The 26,077-nt window shown below is 43.1% G+C and overlaps 1 protein-coding gene across 1 annotated transcript; it reads left to right on the top strand.

Annotated features, from left to right (window-relative positions):
• Positions 1–11,009, top strand: LOC115259906 (myosin-11-like). Its single transcript, XM_062847659.1, is given in 6 exon segments — positions 1–52; positions 690–836; positions 839–1,050; positions 1,118–1,738; positions 8,596–10,808; positions 10,862–11,009. Coding segments are annotated over 6 exon segments (3,348 nt in total). The 3' UTR covers positions 10,965–11,009.
• Positions 11,010–26,077: the final 15,068 nt, after the last annotated feature.

Below are 26,077 nucleotides of genomic sequence, written 5' to 3'. Positions count from 1 at the left end.
ATGGTGGAGATGGTTGTGGTGGCGAACATCGTTGCCACTAGACCAGGTATAGGTAAGGCGACAGAGCTTTATGAAAAATTCAGTATCGTATTAAAGTGAACCGTTTGGCGTGAATAATTCAGCATTAACATCGCTAAGCTGCAGCCACCGCAGCCGTGTCACCTTTTCCTAGGAGTTGCAACTATACATACTCGGTCAATGTCGGTCTGGTTGATTTAAATTTTGTACGGTGAAAATTCTGGGAAGACATTTCGAAATCAATTGATTTAACAAGTCAATGTTTCATGCTTACTTCAGTCCTGAGCACCCAAGGGAAGATTGCCGTCCTGGGTCATTATGTACCCGTCATCGCCTTGATCTTTGGCCTGGACGAAAATTCTGTCGACTTTCTTTATTTATTTGTTGAGGCTGCACTGCCATGCCGACGTTCTGCAGGCTTCCATATAACTCTTGCTTGTAGAGATCGTTCTCGCCCCTGTAGAATGTGATCGACCCACCTTCACTTTCGCTTCCGAAATTTTGTTGCTATCAGCTTTTCATGAAACCGACGATGGAGCTTCGCATTAGAGATACAATTGTAAGGCCACCATGCACGAATACCACAGATATCTACTGATGAAGACCTGCAGTCGTTGAGTGTTCTCCACTGATACACACCAAGTTTTACTAAATAGTGTGCAACAACACAGATTGTACGTTTGATTTGAAATTTACATACAAACTCGCGACATTCCTTAAAAACCAAACATCAGAGCAGTCCTGGTGTCACGTGTCCGTGGATCTGTCAAACAAGCTCGACAGAATACCATCAACACTCGTTTCGGCCGGCACATATCCAAAGCGATGTCCTACACCACCCAGAGGGAGTTTTTCAACGTGCCCTTCCGGAATGAGGAGCCACGGCTTCCAGAGCGAAAGCGTAGCGATGGCGCCCTCATGACCTACGACCTCTGTACCGACGGACGAGCGTGGGCCCTGGACAAACAGAAACGCTCCAACTACATCCTGGACGTGGTCCACAAGGCACGGTTCAAGAAGGCGATGCTCCATGTAAGTACGCTGATAGAGAACATTCTTTAAATAAGGTTGTTTAGGAACTCTTTCATCCCCACAACAGCCGGACGGTCAGTTCGAACTCACCAAAGATTACCTGATCCATCTGGATGTGGACGATCTGGCGGAATACATCCTAAGCTTGCAAGCGGAAATCAAACGGAAGAACGACTCCATGCAGCAGCTGGATGAATCCCGTAAGACCTTGGACAAACAGCTGGAAGCGATGCAAGCAAAGTCCGAGGAACTGTACGAGCTTCAGCAGCAGTCGGAGATTCTGGCAGAGGAGCGCAACGATTTCGAGCAACAGCTGGAAGATCTGGAGATGGTCATAGTGGATCTAAAGGAACGTGCCGATCGTTACGATCTGTTGGCCAAGGAAAATGCATCGCTGCGCGATCAACTGCGCAGTCAGCGAATGGAAGCCGCCGACCGGATACGGCTGATCAACGCAGAGGTGGAAGCGAACTTCAGCCGAATGCAAGCCGAAGACTACGAAAAGCTGGAAGCGGAGTTGGTACTGTTCAAGGCACAGTACGAAGATTTGCGACAACAGAAGCGGGATTTAAAGGAACAGTTGCACCGGGCTGCCATGCAGCAGTCGAAGGTGACGGATTTGAAGCGGCAGTTAGCGCTGGAGCAAGCTCACAGGGAAAAGGTCGAGGATGAGCTGGAACATTTGCTGGTAAGTTCTACTTCTTCTTGGTGTAACGTCTTGACTGAGATGAAACCTGCATCTCTGCTTAATGTTCTATAAGCACTTCAAGAGTTATTAACTGAGAGCATTCTCTGAAAATGACCAATTGGCACATGTAAAGGACGTTTAGATAGACCAATAGTTCATTTTTGTTTCGCTGTTTGTGTAGCCATCGTACACTCAAACCTCTACAGGGGATAGACAAAATGATCGGGACAGGCAAAATTTTCACTTTTCAAAAAATGCTCAACTAGCTGTAACTTTTCGAAAAGTGCATCAATTACTCTCAAATTTTTACTGTAAGTTGATCAAATGGTTGTGTATCAGTGGACAACATTTGGAAAAGATCGGGCTATTCTACACGAAGTTTTAAAGATTCTAGAAAAAGGTGTTATTATTCGATAGCCAACTTTGAGCTGTTATATCTCCGGATTTAATGAACCGAATGCAATGAAATTTCGACCATTTATGACTTAGGGGCATCTGGGGAAATACGCACTGTCGAGGCAAAACGCACCCCCTTTGTTTTTCAGGGATTATCGGTTTTAGAGCTTTGAAACCTTATCAGTCTAATAGAACGTCTTAATAAATGAGCATCTGGAAAATTTTACATATCTGCGTAACGTAATTAGTGAGAAAAATGAATAAAATTGAAAAGCACGATTCTGATGTAATTTTCCCGATCGCTTGTCGAATGATTTGATGGTGAAAACCGACCAAACATCTAATGCTGTTGTGTTTATTCAGTTCATTGAGGGCAATGCTAAGCACAGGAAAAATAACTTAAACAGTAATCTACGTGAATTATATGTTTTAAACTATTTTATTTTTTGCTATTGATTGGGGCAATATGCACTCCATTGGTTGGGGCATAACGCACCTATAGAAAACAAGCTGTAATAATATCTATGAGTGCTCTGTAAGTAAACGCAAACAAAATTGAGCTATTGTTTGTCTTAAAACCTTATAAAACATGCATTTTGTCTAAGAAGTAAAAAGATTTCTAAACTCGACGGTGCATCTTGCCTCAATGTTGTGGTGCGTCTTGCCCCTTTGTTTGAGTGCATCCTGCCCCATTGTTGTAGTGCATTTTACCCCGAGCAAGGGTGCATAATGCCCCGCATAAACATACAAAACCGTAATGTTAGTCTTTACAAAAAACGTTATTTTCAAGAGCTGAACTGTATTAAGGCTGAAATTTTGTTTGGTTTCTCTTAGAATGAAAGTATATGCAATGAATGCATGCATTAAACCAATAAATTATTGCCTTTTTATATGCATTTGGACGCATCTTCCTTAAGTGGTGCGTATTACCCCAGAATCCCCTATATAATGAGCTCTGAAAAACGTTTGACAGAACTTTAAATTTTTAACAAGAGCAAAAGTTATAGCAATTTTATTTATTTTATGATTTTTTATTAAATTGGTCTTCTTTTAATATGCATCCCAATACTTTTTCTATCAATTGAAGGCTATGTTGTTACTTTCCTTCATAACATATTTATATTCAATACAATATGAGGGAATTTAAATGAACTATAATTAGCATCTTGTATTTTGAAACGATGTTAAAGTTTTAGAAAATTGGGTGTTTTATTAGAAAAAATAAACTAATCGTAATAATTTTCTTCCGTATTAAGAATTTTATGTTGCGTTGTAAGTTTTTCAAAGTTCATTATATAAGTCAATAATAGTCAAAAATTCATTGCATTTGAATCTTTATAACATAGTGCAGAGTAGCCCGATCTTTTCCAAATTTTGTCCACTGATACACAACTAGTTGATCAACTTACAGTAAAAATTTGAGAATATTTGATGCACTTTTCGAAAAGTTACAGCTGGTTGAACATTTTTTGAAAATTAAAAAATTTACCTGTCCCGATCATTTTGTCTATCCCCTGTATTTAAGTAGAATCCATTTAAGTAAACTCCATTAAAGTACCTCCATTCAAGTATGTAATGTAAATTAAATTGAAACTGCCTGTATTCACAGCAAAACAAATACATATGCATAAGCTGCGGTTTCAAAAAAAATCTGATCTTCGAAAATGTCATTAGGCCGTTAAGGTCATTCATCATCAGGCTAAAAAATCCACAAGACTGAAATGGTAATTTGGCCGAAAAGGTCATTAGGCTGAAAATGTCATTAGGCCGTTAAGGTCATTCACCATCAGGCTGAAAAAGTCACAAAACTGAGATGGTCATTTGGCCGAAAAGGTCATTAGGCTGAAAAGATCATGAGGTAAAAAGTTTCATTAGGCTGAAAAGGTCCCCGAATAGCCCATTTCCTCGAATAGATGGTTACCCCGAAAACATATTTTCCAATTGTGTTGTCAAAGGAAACTGATGTCTGGAAAAATGAACTTACTTTTTATCAGTAATTTTTCCTTCTTTTGTGCATCGGCTATTCTTTCTAGACTTAGGCGATAATAATGAGATTATGATGTGGAGCATATGCATGTAATGAAGATTTTTCCTTCTTTATTCGTAGGTTGTTCTTTCGTCTTATATTGTTACAGTGATTAATTGTTTAGCTCATCAGTTTTAGGGCAATTAAGTTGAACACAGTCCATGGAACAAAGTGGAACTGTCATAGACAGTTTGAAATGGATAGAGGCGATAGAGGAGCAGTACTCTGTATAACTCGCCTAACAATTCCACAGTACTGCTTTTTCTATTTATTCTAAATGAGCATTTTCTTTATTCCCAGACTCGAAAGAATAGCAGTTGAACAAAAGAAGGAAAAATATCTGATATTGATGGTTTCCCCCCTTATCCCCTGGCCAAGATCACAGGGTTCGACGGTATTAAAGTGAAGGATGTTAATTGTAATTCTTGTAATGAAAATATCACCTTTAACACTTTAATGCGCCTCCAACGGTTCATTGCGAACCGGCTGCTACAGATGGAGTATGGCTGATTTATCAGAAAGAAATGCTCGATAAATAGGAGGGACCTGCTGGGGCCTAGTAATTTCTATACCCAGAAAACAGTTCCGATCGATTGAGTCTGGGACGGTTTCGAGAGTCGTTGTGACACATAATGCATTTTTTTTGTGTTTTGTGACGTGTCTCGGAATCTTTTTTGAGTCAGCAGACTTTGAACTGTTTCCTGGGCTTCCTACTACGGTTAATTTTAACAAATACACTATACAAATACAAATTTATTTCAAATATGACATAATTAGTAGTATCTCGCGTATTCAATTTGCTAATACATAGTTCTCAATATTTGATGTGCTTTAGTGATTCAATTTTCTCTATAATTTTCAATATCAATTTAAAATAACTAAGAAACTAATAGTGGGAAGTGCAGCATTTAACAGTGCTTGCTTATAGATTCGAAGCTAACGTGTGATCAAGACGAAATCGACAAAAACTGACTACTTCGACTTTGACTAACGTAGACTATTTAAATTAGATATTTTTACATTTTTCAACTGAGTGTATGAAAGGATTTCTTTATTATGGACTTATTTGGACCGATGCTGATAGTGCTAGGGATGTGGACGAAAGACAACTTTCAAAGATAATAAAAACAATACTAAAATGAGGATCAACGAAAATGGACATAACAAACACATCGACTATCTAACAGATCATAGGCACACCACAGATTATTAAATTATAGGGCACAGCATAAATATGAACAATAACATTCTTTAAACCTTGACATGACAAAAAAAAACAAATACAAAATCGACCATATGACAAAATCGAAACTTTCACACCTTCTACCGTAACCTTCTGAGTCAGTACGCAACAGTGTCTTACTGGACGACATGTTCCGTGCACGGCTGGTGAACTACTTCTGAAGGATTACGTTCTCTATCCTATCCAAAGGCCTAGTGAACTGTCGTTGTCCGCGCAACCGCGAGACGCTTGTGCGCACAGTGATGGGAGAGGTTTCTACGTCCGTCGGCGTGCCGCTAGGAACCTTTCAAAAAAAAAAAAAAAATAAAAAATAAAAAAAAAATATGTAAAAATAAAAAGGAATTCCTCAAGGAATTCCTTCTGCGATTCTTCCAGAAATTCCTTCAGTAATTCTTCGTAGGATTCCTCCAGAAATTTCTTCTGTGATTTCTCCGAGAATGCGTAGTAATGCTTGAAGGATTGATTGATTTAACTTTATTATAGAGACTTTCAGCCCTTGGCTGGTTCGTCTTTTTAATTCCTGAAGGAATTCCGGAAGGAAATCCTATAGGAAATCCTGGAGCAATCCCCGAAGGCACATTCCTGGATAAACCGCAGAAGGAATTTCTTCTGGCATTCCTTCAGGAATTCCTTCTGGCATTCCTCCGGAAATTTAATAAAGACAATTCACACCGTCTTCAGCCAAAGGCTGCACAGACTGAACACATTACTTACACTAGACAAACGGACAACACACAGAATACCCAGTGGCCCAGTGATGAATTTTTCGGTTGACGAAAAGTTTCCACCGACTGGAGCGGGAATCGAACCCACACTCCGAGGCTTACGATACGCCTAGACGACTGTCGCCGCTAGCCGCACGGCCACGAAGCCTACAATTTCTTCTAACATTCCTCCTGGAATTCTTTTTGAGACTACTCCAGCAATATCTTCTGGGATTTCTCCCGGAATTCCTGGAGGATTCCCAATAGGAATTCCATGAGTTACCAAAAGGAATTCAAGGAAGAATGCCAGAAGAAATGCGGGAGAAATCTCAGAAGGAATCACTGGAGGATTCCCAGAAGAAATTCGTTGAGGAATCCCACAAGTAATTCCTGGAAGAATCCTAGAAGGAATTCTTAAGAATACCACAAGGAATCACGTAGAAATTCCGGGAGGAAGTCTAGAAGCAATTCCTAAAAGAATCTCAGAAAGAATTCCTAAAGCATTTCCAGAAGGTATTTCTGGAGGAATCTCAGAAAGAAAGCCCTGGAAAAGTTCTTAAGGAATTTCCGCAGAACTCCAGGAGAAATTTCCGCGGAACTCATGGAGAAAATTCCGAGAGACTCCTGGAGGATTTCCTGAAAAACTTCCAGGGAACTCCTGCAGGATTACTCTTGAAACTCCTAAAGGAATTTCAGAAGAACTGCTGGATGAATTCCCTGGGAGCTCCTGGAGGTATTATCAGGGTACTCCTGAAGAAATTCCCGGGTAATTCCTGGAGGAACTCCTGGGGAACTTCTATAGGGATTCCAGAAAAAAAATACAGAAGGAACTCCTGAAGGAATCTCAGATAGTATTCCTGGAGGAATCTTAGTAGGTATTCCATGAAAAAATCTTCCAAGGAATTTCTGGAGGAATCCCAGAAGAATTCCGGGAGGAATCCCAGAAGCAATTTGTGAAGGAATTCCAGAAGAATTCCAGGAATCCAAAAGTTCCTTTTCAAAGAAATTCCAGAAAGAATTTCAGAAAGAGTCCCAGAAGAATTCCGGGAGAATTCCTGGGAAAACCCCAGACGGAATACCTAAAAAATATCCTTCAAAGAGTTCCTGTGATAATTCCAGAAGTTGTTCCTGGAAGAATCCCAGAAGGATTTCCTGATAGAATCCCAGAATAATTTCTGAAAGAATTCACGGAGAAATACTGGAGAATCTCCGGGAAAATTCAGGAAGAATTGCCGAAGGAATCCAGGGAGAATTCCTGGAGAAATATCCGAGAGACTTCTGAAGGAATTCCTAAAGAACACTTGAAGAAACTGTCGGGAATCTCCTTTAGGATTTCCCGTGAGACTCCTGGAGGAATTTCAGGAGAACTGCTGCAGGAATTCTCGAGGAACTCCTCAAGAAATTTCCGGGGAACTTCTGGAGGAATTCCTGGGAAACTCCTGGAGGATTTCTCGGGGAACTCCTGGACGAATTCCCGGAGAACTCCTGGAGGAATTCCCGACAAACTTCTGGAGATATTTCCAGGGAGCTTTTGGGGAATCTCCGGGGAATTTCAGGGAAACTCATGGAATAATTTCCTGGGAACTGCCAAAGAAATTCACGGGGAACTTCAGGAGGAATCCCCGAGAAACTTCTGAATTTATTTCCATGGAACTCCTGGAAGACTTTCTGATGAACACCTTGAGGAATTCCCGGGAAACTCCTGTAGATATTCCCGTGAAATACCAGAAAGAAATTCCCAGGGAATACTTGAAGGATTGCCTAGGGTTTCCTGAAGGAAATTCCGAGGAATTCCCAAAAAAACTCCTGAACGAATTCCCGAAGAACTCCTGGTAAAATATCGCAGGAACTTCTGTGGGAGTTACTCAGGAATTTCCGAACAAATTTTTAAGGAAGTCTTGAAGGAATTCCCCAAAAATTGCTGGTGAAATTCCTGAGGAACTCAGCGATATTTCCGAAAACTTCCTGGAATTCCCGGGAAATATCTGGATAAATTTCTGACAAACTACAGGTGGGATTCCCGAGTAGCTCCTGGAGGAATCCCTGTAGAAACTCCTGGGGGATTCTCGAGGATTTCCTTTTGGAGTTCCCGAAAAAATCAACTCATGAAGCAATTCCCGAGGAACTCTTGAAGTAATTTTCGAGAAACTGCGGGAGAAAAAGCCGGGGAAGTCCTGTTGATATTCCTGAAAATCCCTGGAGGAATTCTCGAAAAATTTCTGGTTGAATTTCGTGTGTCGTGAATGAAATTCAGAGTGTACCTTAAATAGCCGTGGACTTGACTGGACTGAAACAGAATTCGAGGGACACTTACTTGATTTTAATATTTCAAGGAAATTAAAGTTCTTTTACATAATTTCGCGTTTTTTTAAATTGCTCGCCTCCCCTTAGAACCACAGTACAAAAGTGCAAAGTAGTATGATGGTACTGTAGAGCATCATCAGGAAAAAGAGCTGTGAAATAATGGAAATATATCCCGTCATTTCAGTCACTCTACGATCAACGGTTCCAAGCAGCACTGGACGAGCGAACTCTTCCGGCGATTGAGGACGACTACAACAGACAGAACACTGAGCGGTGGGTTGAGAGTCGAACGCTTTCAACAGCCGAAGAAGAACCAAGAGCGCGAATTTCATTGCATCAAAGCGAATCGGATAGAACGGACGACCGTATGGTCGTGGAACAGATCGTAGAAAGATGCGAAAACTGTGCAACGTTACAGCAAGAGCTTGAAAGTCTCCGGGTCGTTCACAGTGCAGAACAGCAGAAGCGTGAAAAAGAAAGCCAAGCACTGCAAGAACAGTACGATTTGCTGAAAAAGGATCTGGACTTGGCCATGCAGGCTAAGGATGAAGAGGTGAAAAAACGAGAAGAGATCGCAAAACAGCAATTAAGGCAACTCAACGCGCATGAAGCGCCAAGCAAGGATCAGCCTTCGGTGTCAGCCACCGCAGAGGTCGAAGCTCTAAAGAAGACCAACGAAGAACTGCAGAAGGAAATAACACGCTTGTTATCGGCACAAAGTGGAACCCAAGATGGCGGCATGGCTGCCGAAAGTGAAGCGGAGATGCTTAAAACCATCGAAAGCCTACGGTTGGAGTTGCAGAATGCCAACGACATGGTGAAGAAGAAAGACGATGAGTTTAGAAAAATGGAGGCGGAAGTTGACAAGACCCGATCGACACAACAACTGGGAGTGGCGGAGAGTGTAGCGGTGGCCATGCAGGAAGTGGAACAGATGAGGAAAATGAATGACGAACTGGATCAGAAGCTTAGGCAATGTGCAGCTGAGATGGAGGAACGAAGGCGTGAAGTGGAAAAGCTTAACCGTGACATTGCTGATGAGAAGCGAGCCAAGGAATCGTTGTTGCTGGTGGCGGATACAAGTGATGCTCATGATGATGCTTTGAAACTAGCGGAACAGCAATCAGAGTTGATGAAGACGATAGAGAAACTTCGCTCGGAGCTGCAGGCTAGCAATGACATGGTGAAAGAGAAAGAGGATGCTGTGAGAAAAGTGGAGTTGGAAATGCAAACTATGCAATCAGCGCAACAGTTGGAAGCGGCGGAAACGGCGGCGGAAGCCATGCAGGAGACCCAGCGATTGAACAAGATAATAGAAGATCTTGAAGCAAAATTGAAGGAATGTGACACAGAGCTAGATGAGCGAAAGCGCAATGATGTAACTCAGGAAGACAGTGAACCCATTATTGATGTAAATCAAGGTAAGGGCCACTCAGAGACTGAAATCGAAGAGTCTGTGCCGGAAGTAAGTGCCGAAGCAGAAACTAAGGTGGAACTGCCGGTTGAGGAAGAAGAATCAATGAACGATGGCGAAGAAGATGAAGAAATCATTGTGGAGGCACAACAAGAACTCTTTGCTGCAATTGAAGTGACTGAACCTCGGGCGAGCATAAAGTCTGCCACTGATAAAGATGAAGAACTTGCCAATAAGGTTCTTGATCATGGTGATCATGGAGAATCTTCGTTAGATGATGATGGTCGCGATCAACAAACACTCATCGAAAGTGATACTCTAATAGAAGAAACTGAAGATGAGGATCTCGGTGAAGAAAAGGTGCCTGAACTTGATGACACAGAAAACATCCAAGATGATACAAAGAAAGACTCCACTGGAAAAGAAACCTTGAGTTTGGATGAACTGACTCACGAGCAGAGGGAACTGCTTCATCAAAATGGGTTCCTAGACAACGATATCATCAGACTTTCCACTTCCGATCCAGACAAAACTAGGATGATCGCACTTAAGATTGTACATCATGGAATAGACGTGTTGCTAATCGCCGAGTTGCACCATCTACACGGGGAAATATGTCGAGCGGTGATCGAGAGGTACATTAAGCTGGGTGACAACGTGAAAACGATCGACAAAGCTATGTATGAATGTCATCAAATTTTGGACACGGTGAAGAAGATGGGCAACAGTGAGATGAACAGTATGTTGGCATCACCGGTTACTCAGGTCCCAATCAGAAACCCAATTCTGTTGGATGATGAAATCCCTGTTCGATTACCCCCATCGAAGCCAAAGTCGCGGCCAAAAACAACAGGTGCTGCTGGCCCAGTGAAAAACTCTAGCCGAGTTCTAATTGGAGACTACAAGGAAGACTACAAGGGTTTGTTCCAGCCATCCCCCAAGAAGCTGGGAAAAGCCGTCGTGGAAAATGGTGACTTCTGCAGGTAAGTTTTACATCGCAATCCGTTTCCCTATAACTTATGTAAACATTCCGTAGATCCCGACCTTGGAGAGCTCCCAAAACTCCAACGGAAACCTTCGTGGCCAGCACGTTGGTGGACGGATCGCGTATCAGTGTACGACAGAAGCGGCACTTGTAATGATCTCTTCCATGATGGGAAATCGGTATGTTTTAGTCAAACGTTCTAAATTGAAACGATTTTCTCTTTGAAATTTAATTTAATACTTTCCTTCTGTTTTGTAAATAAATGTATTCTTTCGAATCAAGACTCTTCATATATACATATTGATAAATTTGTTACTCACAGCCGATGGAGGAAGAATTTCTAGACCGCTGAAAAGCTGGATTTTGCATCGCTAATCTAGGCTTTTTTTTTCCTCCCCTGTTGGGGAAATTAAGCCACTGCGTCCAATAGGCTGAACTTTTGTGGCATAAATCTAGGCTAGTGATTTTCGGGATATTGCTACAGAATCGAGAGCTGGTGGTGCTGACATCTATTCTTGTAAGCTAAGGCGACATCAAATTTTCCCGCTGATTTCACATTCGACTGCATTTCTGAGCGGTTTCCAAAATGACTAGTGACACCTCAACTATCGGGTGACAAACATTCAAGTATAGAGCTTCGTGTCCTTTAAATACGCATCCTTCTAAACCAAATTCATCTTTAAATTGAGTTTAATTTTCATTATTCGATATTACACGACTCACTGAAGCCTGTAAGAACATTACAAACCTAAATTATAATAAAGTTTACAGCCTCTTTCTGTTCAGTGTCAATCTTTGCATTTCATCATCATCAATCTGTGCTGCACTGGTTTGGCACATCAAATGACTCCAATCCATAGCATCATCCGCCTCTCTACTGCAAACAGTCGTTCCTTCCGGCTGCATGCCCTGCACAATCCCTCTCTAAAGGTGGAAATAATACGTAATAATTACCTTAATACATAATTAAATTGCAACGATTCGAGACGCTGCCAATGCTGCGCTGGCTTCTGGTGCCTTGCCTCGCCAGTTAAGGTAGCCAAGTCGGTCTTATACGAGCTGACGCGAAATGGCAAGTAATGGCGATAATAAAAAATCATCATCATCTTCATCGCCATGCGCTTTCGCACTCATTTAAATTAATTTTTCACGATTTTAATGCTTCCTCTCTGGGGGCTCGCTTTTTCCTTCCGGAAACGGTCCGTCTTGAACGTAGCAGAACGTTCGGAGGGCGGAAATCTGCGAATTCTGAGCTGGTGATTTCCATGAATATGACACATCAACAAACCGAAGACGTAAACGACGAGATAAATCGGGGCGCTTCGTTTTACGGTTATTTATAGGAATTGAAATGCGAAGTCGTTGTTTCCACGATTTGGCTAAAGGTAGGTGACGTCTAACAACCTATTGGGGTATCAGGTTGGGCATCGTCTCGCCTCAATTTTTACGAACCTGGCGTTGATCGAATTCTAAAACATTCCCGGAAAATCAAAGGTATCGCATAACAGCAGATCTGTGGGAAAACGCGAACAAAAACGATGAAAGACGGGGGGGAAAGGCCGGAAAAGGCGTGTTGAACTTGTCCATTAAACCGGCGTCAATAAATTCATGATTTTTATTGGCGTTTTATGAGGTTTCTGATTTACAGCGTTGTTTACCGTTGGTTGGAAGTAACTCAGCAGTGGTCTAGGAACTGGCTGCCTGGAAGTGACACATAAAATAAAATATAGGAAAGGGAAATTAGTAAAGGACCATTTATTATCTGCGCAGGCTTTAAGGATGCGGGGAAAGGTTTTTGAAAATGTTCACGAAAGCTTCGCACGTTAGGATACGCAAAGCCGTTTTTAGTTATGGCAGTGTGACGTGACACAAACAGTGCTGTCATGGTAAAATCAGAGTTGGTCACTCAAGGTTTCCTAATGTTAGCGCCCCCTATACTGGTTTGCCCCCAAGAGAGTAACTTCACTATTGCTCCTGAAAGGAAATTCTTTCTGGAATTCCTGTTATAAGTTCAGCTTCTAAAAACTCCTAGAAAGTTCAACACGATTACTTGCAGAGACACTGCCAGCAATTTCTTTGGAGATTCATTAAGGATTTATCAAAATATTTCTGGAATTTTCACAGAAAAAAAAACTCGTCGGTTTTACCTAGAATGATTTCGACAAGAATTCCCCAAAAGGATTCTTCTAGGTATACCTTCTGAATGCATTGCACTGCCGTGTGCAGCATAGCTATCCCATGTTTATAGGGATTGCCCTAGAACTTGGGACAGCAATGCTGCACACGGCAGTGCAGTCCATGCATTTATTCGCAAATTTCTCCAGAGATTCCTCTAGAGGGGAGGCCGCGAGAATGAGGATAATTGACTAAAAGCCGAAGGAGAGATAAAGTTGTGAAAGACGGACCCGGTTAGGGTGATGCTTCGAATCCAGTTTGCCTTTGTATTCCGCAGAATCGTACCTTCTTCTGTGGCTTAGTTGGCTAAAGCACCGGACTAGCGATACAGAGTCGTGAGTGCGAATCCCTGCAAAACAGGTGGAAATTTTTTCACAAATTTATTTACATACTTTCCCTAAAATACCTGTTTCCCTAAAATAGGTTGTGATTACACTCATTCGAAGAGGGTATCCTGCTTAGAGGGTTCGAAAGTCGGTACAAGAACAATGACATGGTTATTGGAGGATTGCTCTTTCCCCATCGACCAGTGCACAAAGTGACATGGGTTTCCAGTTGAAAAACAAATCAAACTCATTTGCATAAGCCGAAAATAGAGATGAAGCCTTCTTGATGTGAGGAACAAACGAAGCGCTGACATCGACAGGAGGAGAAAATTAGGCGCCGGTTCATTACACGCCGACTGGAAGACGCTGCGGTGAAAAGGTCCTTCGTCGAGGAGCTCGAGAACCGTGCTGCGGACATTCCGGAAGATGGAAGCGTAGAAAATCAATGGAGCGCCATAAAGAACGCCTTTTTCGCCACCAGCGAGAATAATTTGGATGAGCTGGGTGCATAGGAAAAAGCAGTGGATCATATATGGCACTTGGAGGAAGATAGAGGAGCAAAGGAATACCAAAGCCGCGATAGAGTGAGTGAAAACACGTGGAGCCAAAGCGTAGCCCGTCAGCGCTATTTGGCTCTCGAGAAGGTAGTGCGCTCATGCAGACGGGACAAAAGGATGACTGCTATGATGCCCGTGAAAGATACGCCTAGACAGTTATTGGCCGACCAAGCTGACCATTTGAAACACTGGTTCGAGCACTTTGGAAACGTTTTTCAAGTGTTGGCCTCGGCCACGCTATTAACACCTCAACATGATTTGCCAAGGGTTTGACCCATAGCACGCCTAATCTCCATCAGTTCAAGAGATAGAAACAGCCATGTGCAGCATCAAATCGAACAGCGTCGGGGGGTTGATCGCATATCAGCTGAGATGCTCAGGGCTGACCCCGTAGTATCTGCACAACTGATGCTGCATCAATAACTCTGCAATATATGGAAAACCACGAAATTTCCGGCCAACTGGATGCAAAGTGATCTTGAACCGGATACAGGAGAAGATTGGCGCAACTCTCCGACGGCACCAAGCATGCCAGACGATCCTGTGCGGACCATATTATCACGTTCCGTATCACCGTGGAGCAAATCAATGAACTCTAAGAGTCTCTCTAGCTGGTGTTCAATAATTACGGAAAAGCGTTCGACCGACTCAATCATGAAAATATGTAGGAAACCCTCAGGCGCAAGGGTGTCCCTGAGAAAATCATCGGCCTCATTGAAGCACAGTAGGGCCTTTTCGTGCGGTGTTTTGTCCGATCCCATCCGTTCGTTACTGGAGTGATGCAAGGATGTATACTATCGCTCCTACTGTCCCTCATCGTAATCGATAGGATCCTGGTAAGTGCGATTGATCGTGAATAAATACGTGGGTTGCTGTGGCAACCCATTACCATGGAGCACCTAAACGACTTCGAATTGGCTGTGAGCTCGATGATCGCCGTTTGCTCCTCGGTGGCAGATCTTACCATCAACCATCAACAATTAGATTAGTTGACGCTCCAAAATCCGTATTTTCAACTCGAACGTGAAATCTATGCTGCTATTACGCCAGTGAAACTTGCTGTGTATCAGCGGAGAACACTCAACGGCTGCAGGTCTTCATCAATGGATCCCTGCGCTATATAACTCGTGTATGGTGGCCTCACATTTGGATCTCCAACGTGAAGCTTCATTGTCGATGTCATGAAAAACCGATAGCGACAGAAATTCGAGAGCGAAACTGGAGGTGGGTCGGCCACACTCTACGTAGGGGCGGAAACGAAATCTGCAAACAAGCGTTAGGACAAAAGCGTTAGGACAAAAGGACATCGCAGCAGAGGTAGACCGAGAGGCTCATGGCGGCGCAGCCTCAATAACGAAATCAAGCAAATCGACAGAAATATGACCTGGCCACAGTTCAAGGCAATGCGATGACTGACAATTGCCCAAGATGGAGGAGATCTTTCAATTGGGCCCTCTGCACCACCATAAGTGCTCAGGACTGAAACTAGTGACTATGTCGAGAGTAATTTGGTGAATGATGAACGTTTCCGAGCTTGAAATGAAACAGCATAGTAGCGAACTGAGACGTTTTGCGTAAAATTGTGGGCTCAATCTTATCAATACAGGTAAATATGTTGAATTTATAAACTTCTTTACTGCTAGTCATGAGCCAAACGTTTAAAGTAGCTAGAAATTGTACTTCTATCCCCATTCGCATCTTTAAGCGTTTCTGAGAAGTTTCCTATAAATATAAATCCTATCCATTTTAATCCCCATATCCCACACACCACGACTCTTTACCGTCAGCTACAACCACTTGACTGGCTAGCTTTATCGCCGTGTTTCAAGCACGTATTCACCGAGTGGTGGGCATGATGCAGAGTCGGTTGTCGGTTGCTGCTCACCGACCGCCGGGTGGGATAGTAATGCGGATTCATTAATATTTCCCAACACCGCCAGTACGCTCGATTTAGCCTTTTTATGTTTGACTCCCCCTCCGGGGGATGCTCAATCCTCAAAGTTTATCGTACAGAGTGTTGGAGTCTGCTCCGGGGCCCAGACCGTCCTCTCCAGCTACCTTCGCCGCCCCTTCTGCCACCCGCCATCTACCACACCTGTCAAGGCGAAAACGAGAAATCCGTAGAAAGGTGTCGAAAAGTGTGAGTGCACGCGTTCGAACTTCGAACTTGCCTTGTGAGCTTCCGGGACGTTTTAAGTGGGGCGCGTCCAGAGATCAAAGTTCTATCAGCAAAGGCTCTCGCTCTCTAGCACAACAAAGCGAACGGGTGAAAGTGAAATGCTTTTTTGTACCTGTTGTGAAATTTATAAGAAATGTATGCCTTTCCCATTCTGCTTTGGGAAACTCGTACCCAACTTCACCACTTAGGTTTGTTTTCGAAAGGGGAAACGAATATCACTGTTCGGTTTCTTATTTCCATCTCTGATGGCTTTGTTTTGTATTTAAATTTTTCTTCTTTTGGTTTTTTTATGCGCTCGTACCTTCTAGTTTTTTTTTTCATGAGAAGTGTGCCATAGTCCACTGCACGAACTTGTGCTGGCCTGCTCACTCTCACAGAAAATTTGACGTTTGAGAGGTGCCGACACCGCTCAAACGTCAAATTTCGAGTCAATTCATAGCGAACTTATACTTATGTACAGTCAACTTCAGTTCAACAGTCAACTGTTTCTGCAAGAAATTGGTTATTTCTTGAACGATTCCTTTTGAAAACTAAATTTGGCTTAACACTTGCTTGTAGCTTTCGTTCTCGCCTCTGCTTAGAGTAAGGCCGACCCACTTCCACTTTCACTCCCAAATTTCTGTAACTAGAGTTCACGTTTCAGTTTGGTTCTGATTTTGACTAATCAGGCCAAACATGTCTAAAGGTCCTATCTACAGAAGAGAGGCTCTCTTTGGTTTCCCTCTCTTTCGTTAATATCACAGCTATTTATTTGTATTATGATTGTCTCCTTGCATTGAACGATGCTCAAAACAATCGTCTTTTGATTTGTACTGCAAAAGTAGTTGAAAAGTGTACCATTACATCGCAATAATTGAAAGAGAAAGTGAACAAAGAGCGCCTCTCAAATGCAGGTAGGACCTATTGCAATGTTTGGCCTGTAATCTGAATTTCCAGCTCTTTGACGAAGAACCTTTTTTTCGCAGCTGCTTTGTATTTAGTGGGATGAATCAGGAAGCACTACGCTCTCTATGATAAGGATACTTTTTTTCTGAATTCTTTTAACGTTCAACACTGCGGTTACTCATTCCCGATCCAAGCTGAGATTATCTTCCGAATCTGTATCCACACTCCCAGCAACATTTCATTACCGAGTATGTTATTCTCTGAAACCGAAGCCTCACCGTAATCCAATCAAAACTTATGGTAACTACTTTGGTAACAAGTTCCCCGAAAAAAGAAAGAAACTTCCCAATCTCTACGCCATCACCAAAAACTCATCTCCAGAGTCGTGGAGCCAGAGCAACATCGATTGAAAACTGACACGGCCCATACACCTGCTGGAAGCAAACCTAACAACGCTCTGCAAATGTTCACGCAGCCAGTATCGGGTGGAAAATCTTACCATAAGTGGCTCTTTACGGCCGCATGGTCTTAGTGCCTCCACTGTGGCTGGCATTGACTGACTGTCTACCGTCGTAGTCGTCGTCGGGTTTTGTTTGGAGATGAAAATTTCACCAGGGCTATTATTTTTTCAAAGCATTTTTTCCCGCTTCCTACTTACTCGATTTCTGGTTTTTCAAAATGCTAGAGAACAACTTCCCACGGGAAAACCCCAACGACGACCGACGACGACCGGTAAAAATATCGTCCCTTTCAGGCTCAGGTAGGCCCTTCAGTGTGGGTAGAGGAGAACGGGGTTAAATGCGGTTCAAGTGGAATAGTAGTTTACGCAACAAGGTGCAGAATGAAGATTTTTACAGCACGAGTCGTACATTTATCCAACGAGGCTTGCCGAGTTGGATAATTACGACAAGTGCTGTAAAAATCGAGTTCTGCATCGAGTTGCGTATAACGTTTTTTGCAATTTCATAAATTATCGCTTGAGGTTAGTTTTTAACAAAACTTTTCCATCAAACTGCACACTGATGTTCATTGCCATGTTAAGAGAATCTGATCATAGCAGGTTATACTGTGTAATTGTCACAATTTTTCAAAACTGCGTCCAGAAAGCATCAAGAAGTTGATAAAAACTGAAAACAGTGCTGTAATGGTTCATTACGCAACGCAAATCAGTGCTGTAATGAACCATTACAGCACTGTTTATTTGGTGCGGGAAATTAGGCCTTTTCCTGTGTGATTTGCGTCAGGTAAAACAGTCTATTACGATGAGAAATTGCAAAAAGGAATAATCACAACCATCAGTATAATGAGAACACTCAAATCACAACTCGAACTCGCACCTGACGTGACTCTACCAATGATGAATCCATACAAACAGAATACACCACATACCAGGCTCAAAGAATCAGGCGACTATCAGTTCGCCGTACAGTATTGAGCGTTGCAAGGATTTCGCGACGATCGTGAAAATGTTCAATCTGTGACAGCACAATGTTCACACATCCAACAACAAAGGGAACAGCTCGTAAACAAACCGATTAGTCGAAACACCACCCCAAAATACGCATCCGCTACTGAAAAATTGTAGCGGCGACTTCAACCAATGTATGCTGAAACCGGTGTGCACATTTTATGGTGGGACAATTTTGTTTGCCTGTGCGTTGCATTTGGCGCAAGATCGTCAATAACTTGTGCATGCACACGCGTGCAAGCACTCAACTAGATAGTTTGACGCAGCTACCGACGCTGCGATTCGCGCGCGTTCACTATGACTGGTGAATGCGTCTCACCATGCGTTTCGCACTGACGTCTGCGCTTCGCTTCACACAATGCTCCACTATGCCACCGTCTTTGGTAGCTTGTGGGTCTCGAAGAAGAAACAAATTTGTTCCAGCACTCCTCCAAGAGTTTCTCGTGTGTTTCTCAGGAAGCTCTTGATTAGATTCCTTTAAGGGTTTGTTAATAATTGCTTCAGAAACTTCTTCTGAGGCTCCTGAAAGGTTCCATCTGAGATTCCTCCAGGAACTCCTGTTGGAGGAAAACCAGAAAGAACTTGCTGGAGTATATCCTCAAAGAAATCCTATAGGAACTTCATAAGGAATGTCATAAATAAAAAAAACTGCAGGACAAATTGCTCAAAATCCTCCCTAAATAATTCTTGGAGGATGTACATTTTTTTTTTTTTTTTTTTTTTTTTCCCTGTAGGGGTACACAACCACTGCGACCATTAATTGATCTATTGTGGTAAGACCCAGTTGCTTTATGCAGTACATTAGTACACTCACTAGTATTAAGAACTAGCGATTGTTTTTTTTTAGGCCTGCATTATACCCCAGTCTGGAATAGCTTCCAAAATGAAAGCCACTACCTTCTTGGGATTTATATTCCACCAGATATCTCGGGGATGCATGATACATCCACCGAAATAACGTTCTCTCTTCTTAAAGAGAAAACTACACTCACAAAGTAGATGTTCCGAGGTTTCAGAGTTGAAACCACAGAACCGACATTCTTCTGATTCAATCTTCTTGAGCTTCAATAGAAAGTGTCGAGATGGGCAGTGCCCAGTTAACAATCCTGTGTACACACTTAATTCGCGTTTACTAAGTTTCAGTAGTGTGTTCGTGTTTTTCACGCTTGGCACGATGAATCTCTTTGACTGGGATATTCCAGGTGCAGTATGCCAGTTTGCTCCTACGCTCTGTTTCTCCCATTTTTTTAGCTCCATCGATAGAGCACTTGATGATACTCCACAGAAGGGTTCCGGTCCATACAAGGCACCCAGAGATCCCTCCCTAGCTAGCTGGTCCGCAATTTCGTTGCCTGCAATTCCACAATGACCTGGTACCCAGAATAATTTTACAGTATTCCTTCCAGCCAGTTCCTTCAGTAGTGTAATGCACTCCCATACTAGCTTAGAATAACATTCAAATGTGCAGACTGCCTTTAAAGCTGCCTGACTGTCTGAAAAGATATAGATATTCGCATGTCTATATTTTCTTTTAAGACAGATGGCAGCGCATTCCAAAATAGCTTGAATTTCAGCTTGGAACACCGTTGGCCATTTACCCATTGGTATGGCGAGTTTAGTCCTGGGTCCATATACTCCAGCCCCAGTTCTATCACTCATTTTCGATCCATCCGTATAGAATACAATAGATCCTGGTCGAACCGTTGGTCCTCCTGATTCCCATACGCTCCGATCATCAATCGAAACTTTGTATGGTATATCTAAGATGAATTTTGGTTCCATCCAGTCTTCATTTTGTATTACTAGTGGATTTACAGTAACATTGGTTAAGATTTTCAAATGTCCTGTTAGATCGCCTTCTAAGATGTTCTTATATCTTTTTAACTTCAAGGCACTTTTCTTTGCCTCTAGTTGCACAAATTGGTGCAAGGGTAGCAGATGCATTAAGGCATCTAGTGTTGAACCAGGAGTACTTCGAATAGCTCCTGTTATTGACACTGTTGCTAAACGTTGAAGTTTAGCCAGCACTCGTTGGGCTGTTTTGGTTTTGGTTTTAGGCCACCAGACTAGAGAGGCATAAGAGACTTTGGGTCTAACAACTGCCAGGTAGATCCAATGAACTATCCTGGGTTTTAGCCCCCACTTTCCCCCGATCACTCTCCGACAGGCCCAAAGAGCAGTTGTTGCCTTATTTACTACATGCTCTAGATGTTCACTCCAGTTCAGTTTTTTATCTAGTATGACTCCTAAATATTTCACCCTGGAGGAGAATGTCAACTGTACCCCATCCAAGGACGGTGCCTTTATATTGACATTTCTTTTTCTTGTAAAAATTACAAGAGTAGTTTTTGAGGGATTTACGTTTAATCCCTCTCCTTTACACCAGGCAAGAGTGTAGTTTAACGCTATTTGCATTCTGTTTGATAGCGTTTCATCATGCTTCCCTCTTACCACTATCACGATATCATCTGCATAACCAATGACTTCGAATCCCATTGCCACTAAACTATTAAGCAAGTCATCAACAACTAAAGACCACAGCAATGGTGAAAGTACACCTCCTTGGGGACAGCCCTTAGACGTACTTACTTTAATGGTTGATTCGCCCAGTCTAGAGACAATACATCGATTTCTCAGCGCTGCAGTGATCCAGTCAACGATTGAGCCATGAAAGCCCCGTTTATACATAGCTGATCTGATTGAAGCATGTGAAGCGTTATCAAACGCACCTTCAATATCAAGAAATGCACAGTACGCTACTTCCTTGTATTTGATGCTTTTTTCTATTTTTTGTGTTAACGTGTGAAGGGCTGTTACCGTCGACTTGCCTTTGCAATAGGCAAACTGTAATTTATTTAGCTTGTGAGCTTTTAAAAACGAGCCTTTGATATGCTCATCCAGAATCTTCTCCATTATTTTGAGTATAATTGAGGTTAGGCTTATTGGCCTGTATGCTTTAGGCTGTGTTTTGTCCCGTTTGCCGTTTTTTGGTATGAATATCACTCTTACCTTATTCCACCAACTGGGAATGTAGCACAGTGTCATGCTACTAATAAACATCTCAACTAAAGCAGGGATGATTATGTCCCTACCGTGCTGTATTAGCGCCGGAAAAATGCCGTCTTCTCCAGCAGATTTGAAAGGGTCGAAGGAATTTATTGCCCAGTCCACCATTGCCACTGTGAAAATTTTTCGGGATTCCATGAGTGCATCTTTTCTGTTCATATTGCGTCCAGAATTTGTCCTCAATTGTCCCGATGAATTTTCATCAACAGCAAATGAGCCTGGGAAATGTTTTTCCATCAGTACTTCCAATGTTTCTGAAGGACTTCTGGTGAATGTGCCATTATCCTTCTTAACGTTGCCTAGGCCATTTGAGTGTTCCTTAGAAAGGACTTTTTGAAGCCTGGCCGCTTCTGAAGTGTATTGGATGTTTTCACACATGAATCTCCAATGTCTTCGTTTGCTTTTCCTTATTTCAGTGCTATATTCGGTTAGAGCCTTTCTATATTGGCCCCAATCCGAAGTTGCTTTTGCTCTGTTGAAGAGTTTTCTTACTTTCCTCCTCATTTTTTGTAGAGCGTTGTTCCACCAAGGGACTTTCCTGTTTGAACTCCTTTCCCTTTGTGGACAACTTTCGTAGTATGCTTGTATAATTTTGTTAGTGACCATCCTAGAAGCTTCTTCTAGTTGCTCTGCTGTTCTTATTTTTTCGTCCAGCAGAGGTTGCTTGTTCGCAAGAATTTGCTTGTAGAGATCCCAGTTGGTGTTCCTGGGGTCTCGATAGAATTCCCTCACGGTCTCTCCCCTCTCTATTGAGAAGGTGATATGCTTATGATCTGAGAGAGATACCTCGTCAGATACTTCCCAAGAGGTAATTCTATCTGTTAGAATTTGGCTACAAAGTGTTAAATCAAGTACTTCATGTCGCCTTGAGTTAACATATGTGGGTTTGTCCCCTCTGTTACATATATCAATGTTATTAGCAGAAATATATTCTAAAAGGGACTCACCTCGTTTGTTGATGTCACTGCTTCCCCATACAGTGTGGTGAGCGTTGGCATCGCAGCAGATAATAAATTGCTGGTTTTGTTGTCTGCAGCTGGTGACAAATTCGCAGATTGAGGACGTCGGAGCTTCTTCTTCATCACCAGGAAAGTAAGCTGATGCTATATTAACGATAGACTTACCCCTGGTTGTTGGAACCTCCACCCTGATGGCTGCGATGTCTCGTTTGATAAATTCTGTAATAGGAGTAAAATTAATCCTTCCATTTACTAAGATAGCTGTCCTTGGAGAAGGATGGCTATCATCATAGAGTAACTTACATTTTGGTGTAGTAAGGCCCATCACCCTATGATTGTTGACCCACGGTTCCTGTACTAACGCCAGGTCGAGGTCTTCTTTGGCAAACCTTTGCAAAAGTACGCCTGATGCCCCTCTTGCATGCTGTAGGTTTGCCTGAACCAATTTTATGTTGGTCATTGCGTTGACGATCCGCTTTTTTGTGACTGGCGGATCGTCGGCTTAGTTTTTGTGCCTTTTGTGGTGGACTCTTTGGAGATTTCTGGGACCTTCTTTTGCATTCCCAGTGAACTACTGTTGTTCTCACCACGGTTATTATCCTTTTTCGGATTCGTTTTAGCAGTTCCTTCTTGGGATTCAGTTTTAGACGAACTTTCACATTCATCACCAGTAGTATTTACCGGACTTGGCCCAGGAATTTGTTGCTGCTGGTCCACTTGAGGGCCCGGCAGCGTGTTCCCTAGGTCTTTGCCCTGTATCATACTGGCGACTTCCGTTTCCATTGCCATATCCTGAACCTGTCTACAGTCAGTGTTACTGTCCTGCTTGTCGATCCTGCTTTTCTTGACCCGACGTAGTTTTGCAGTGTGATACAAGTAGTTGATTTGAAATCCCCATCTTGTCAATTTCTGCATTGAGTCCTCGTTCACTGTGAGAACCAGCTCAACATCATTCCCGTTAGGGGAAGATCTTTGCAGAATTCTCCAGGAATCCGTGTCCATGTCATTCTGTGACTCGATGAATGCCATTATTTGCTCGTTGCTTTTAGTGGCGCTTTTTGGCAGGTAGGCTACCAAGATTTCCGATCTAGGAATGTTCTTTTCGTCGACCGCTATCAACTCAACTCCCTCGCATACAAGTAGGCTCGGAGTTATCCTTTTTAACCAGTCCGCTGTAGCCTGGTCGTGGCAGTTGATAACAAGGAAGCCTGTTTTTATGGTGCAGCCTCTGAAAATCGGTTTTACATCTGTTCCCCGATTTTCCACTACTTTGTTAATAATGGTGTCTTGTACCAATATTAGCTGTTGTGTTGTTAGAGCTGTAGTCGGATAGTCCTTTGGTATTATTCCTATGCGTACTTGGCTCACAACCTCCGTGTATAGCGGATTTTGAGTAGCAGTGGGCTTAGTTTTCCTATCTGGGACTTTTAGATTCCTTGATAGACGACTCTCAGCTACTGCCAATGCCCCCTTACCAGGGACTTTAATATTCCCGGGTAGAGTATGAGCAGTTTTTGCTTTTTGCTTCGTGCCTGGGACTTTCGGTTTCCCGGGTTGACTTCGCCCTGCTGCTGCCTCTGTTTTCCTATCTGGGACCTTCGTATTCCCGAGTTGACTGCAACTTCCAGCTTTAGCCTGTTTACCTGGGACTTTCAGTTTCCCGGGTTTGGAGCGTTCAGCGTCTTCGTTTGTCTTATTCGCAACTTTAGAGGTACCGGGTTGCATGTGGACAGCATCTGCCTCTGCCCTTCCATCTTGGAAGTTTGGATCTCTTTGCCGTTGCAGCCGGATGTTCACCGATGATGTGGCTAGGGATTTCCGAGAATGGTCTTTGTGCGGCCTTCCCGTTGGTGTTGATGTCCCTTTTGTCTTTTTGGGTTGTGGCTTCTCACCACTCGATAGGTCATCTCTAGGCCTTTTCGATGGTTCTGACTGCACGCTTGGCCTGTAGGCAAGGCGATAGGCCTCGTCTTTGTCATAGCCCTGATCTAGCAGTTTTTTCAGTCGCTTTTTACCGGCACCACTTAGCTTGATTCGGTCCATTTGCTGAGATTGTTCCGGATTTGCAACGGTTGATCCCCTTGATGTCTTGATAGTGACGCTTACTCGATCGTCCTCGTCGCTGTCTTCCATCTCGGAGTTCTTTGGAGTGTCCAAGTTGATCGATGGACAACTGGACAGATTTTCCAGTGATTTACTATCTAGCTGTGCTTCGAGCTGCTCCAGCGAGTCTCCCTGGTCAGTGTCCATTTTTTCCAGCTGAGAGAGGCAGTTGGCACCTGTTGTTTTATTTTGTTTGTTGTTGTTGCTCATTGTTGTTCCCACGAGTCGCACGGGAAGTAAAGGTCGACTGCGCCAGAGCCCTGCATTAACGCAGCAAGGGATGAATACTGTGGGGTTCTCCCTGGTACCCCACAGGCTCCGTTCGCGACTGAGTATTTGTTTCACCCCCCCAGCCATGCATCCATAGGCACGGGTCGCATTACACCGTAGATTCGGGGTTAGACCGTATTAGGCATTCGTGTGGCTACGGTCATCACCACATATATCCTCCTCCTTTACCCGGGCTTGGAACCGGCAACAATGATTCTTGTTAATTCTGAACATACACAAGTGTATCTCCAGAATAAAAGAATCATCCTTGGCGGAGTTAGGATGTACATTAGAAACACTTGAAAGTAATCCAGAATGATCTTCTTGAGCAATTCTAGAATAATCTGCAGAAATTTCAAACGCAACTCTTGGAGAAAACCAAAAAAGTGTTCCTAGATGAATCGTGGATAAAGTTCCTGAAGAAGTCCCGGAAGAGTTCCAGCAGAACTCCCCGGAAGAACCCCGGCAAGAGTTTCTAAAGAAAACCCAGAAGCTTTTTCGTAATCAAAGAACACCAAGTAGAGAGACTATTGGAATTCATTGATTTGCTCCAGAATGATACGGAGCGTGACAATATGGTCCACACAGGATCATCCGGCACGGAATCCTGCTTGCTGACGTCGGAGAGTTGCGTCAATCTTCTCCTGTATCCGGTTAAGGATCACTTTGCAGAGGACTTTGAGAAACGATACACAATAACATGATGCCCGCCAATTATCGCATACAGTCAGGTCACCTTTTTTGGATACCTTTACTAAGACGCCTTGCATCCAGTCGGCCGGAAATGTCGCGGTTTCCCATATGTTGCAGAATAATTGATGCAGTGGTTGAGCATCTCAGCTGATATGCGATCTACCCCTGGGGCTTTGTTCGACTTCATGCTACGGATGGTTGTTTCTATCTCTTGCAATGATGGAGCTTCGGTGTTGACACGGGTAATACGTCGAACCCTTAGCGGATCATGCTGAGGTGTTGATGGCATGACCAACACCAAAGTGCTCGAACCAGCGTTTCAACTGATCAGCCGGGTCGGTCAGTAACTGGCCAGACGTGTCTTTCACGGGCATCGTAGCATTCATCTTGGTTCCACTAAGGTGACGTGAGACATCGTAGAGGAGACATATGTCGCCTGTGTTTGCGGCTTTCTTGCCTTCGTCGGCTAGGGAGTCCGCCCACGCTCTTTTGTCCCATCAACATGAGCGTTTCACTTCCTTCTCGAGAGCCGAATAGCGCTGACGGGCTGCGGCTTTGGCTCCTCGTGTTTTCACTCGCTCTATCG

The sequence above is a fragment of the Aedes albopictus genome, chromosome 2 (assembly GCF_035046485.1).
Source record: "Aedes albopictus strain Foshan chromosome 2, AalbF5, whole genome shotgun sequence".
NCBI lineage: Eukaryota > Metazoa > Arthropoda > Insecta > Diptera > Culicidae > Aedes > Aedes albopictus.
This window is presented reverse-complemented; position numbering and strand designations above follow the sequence as displayed.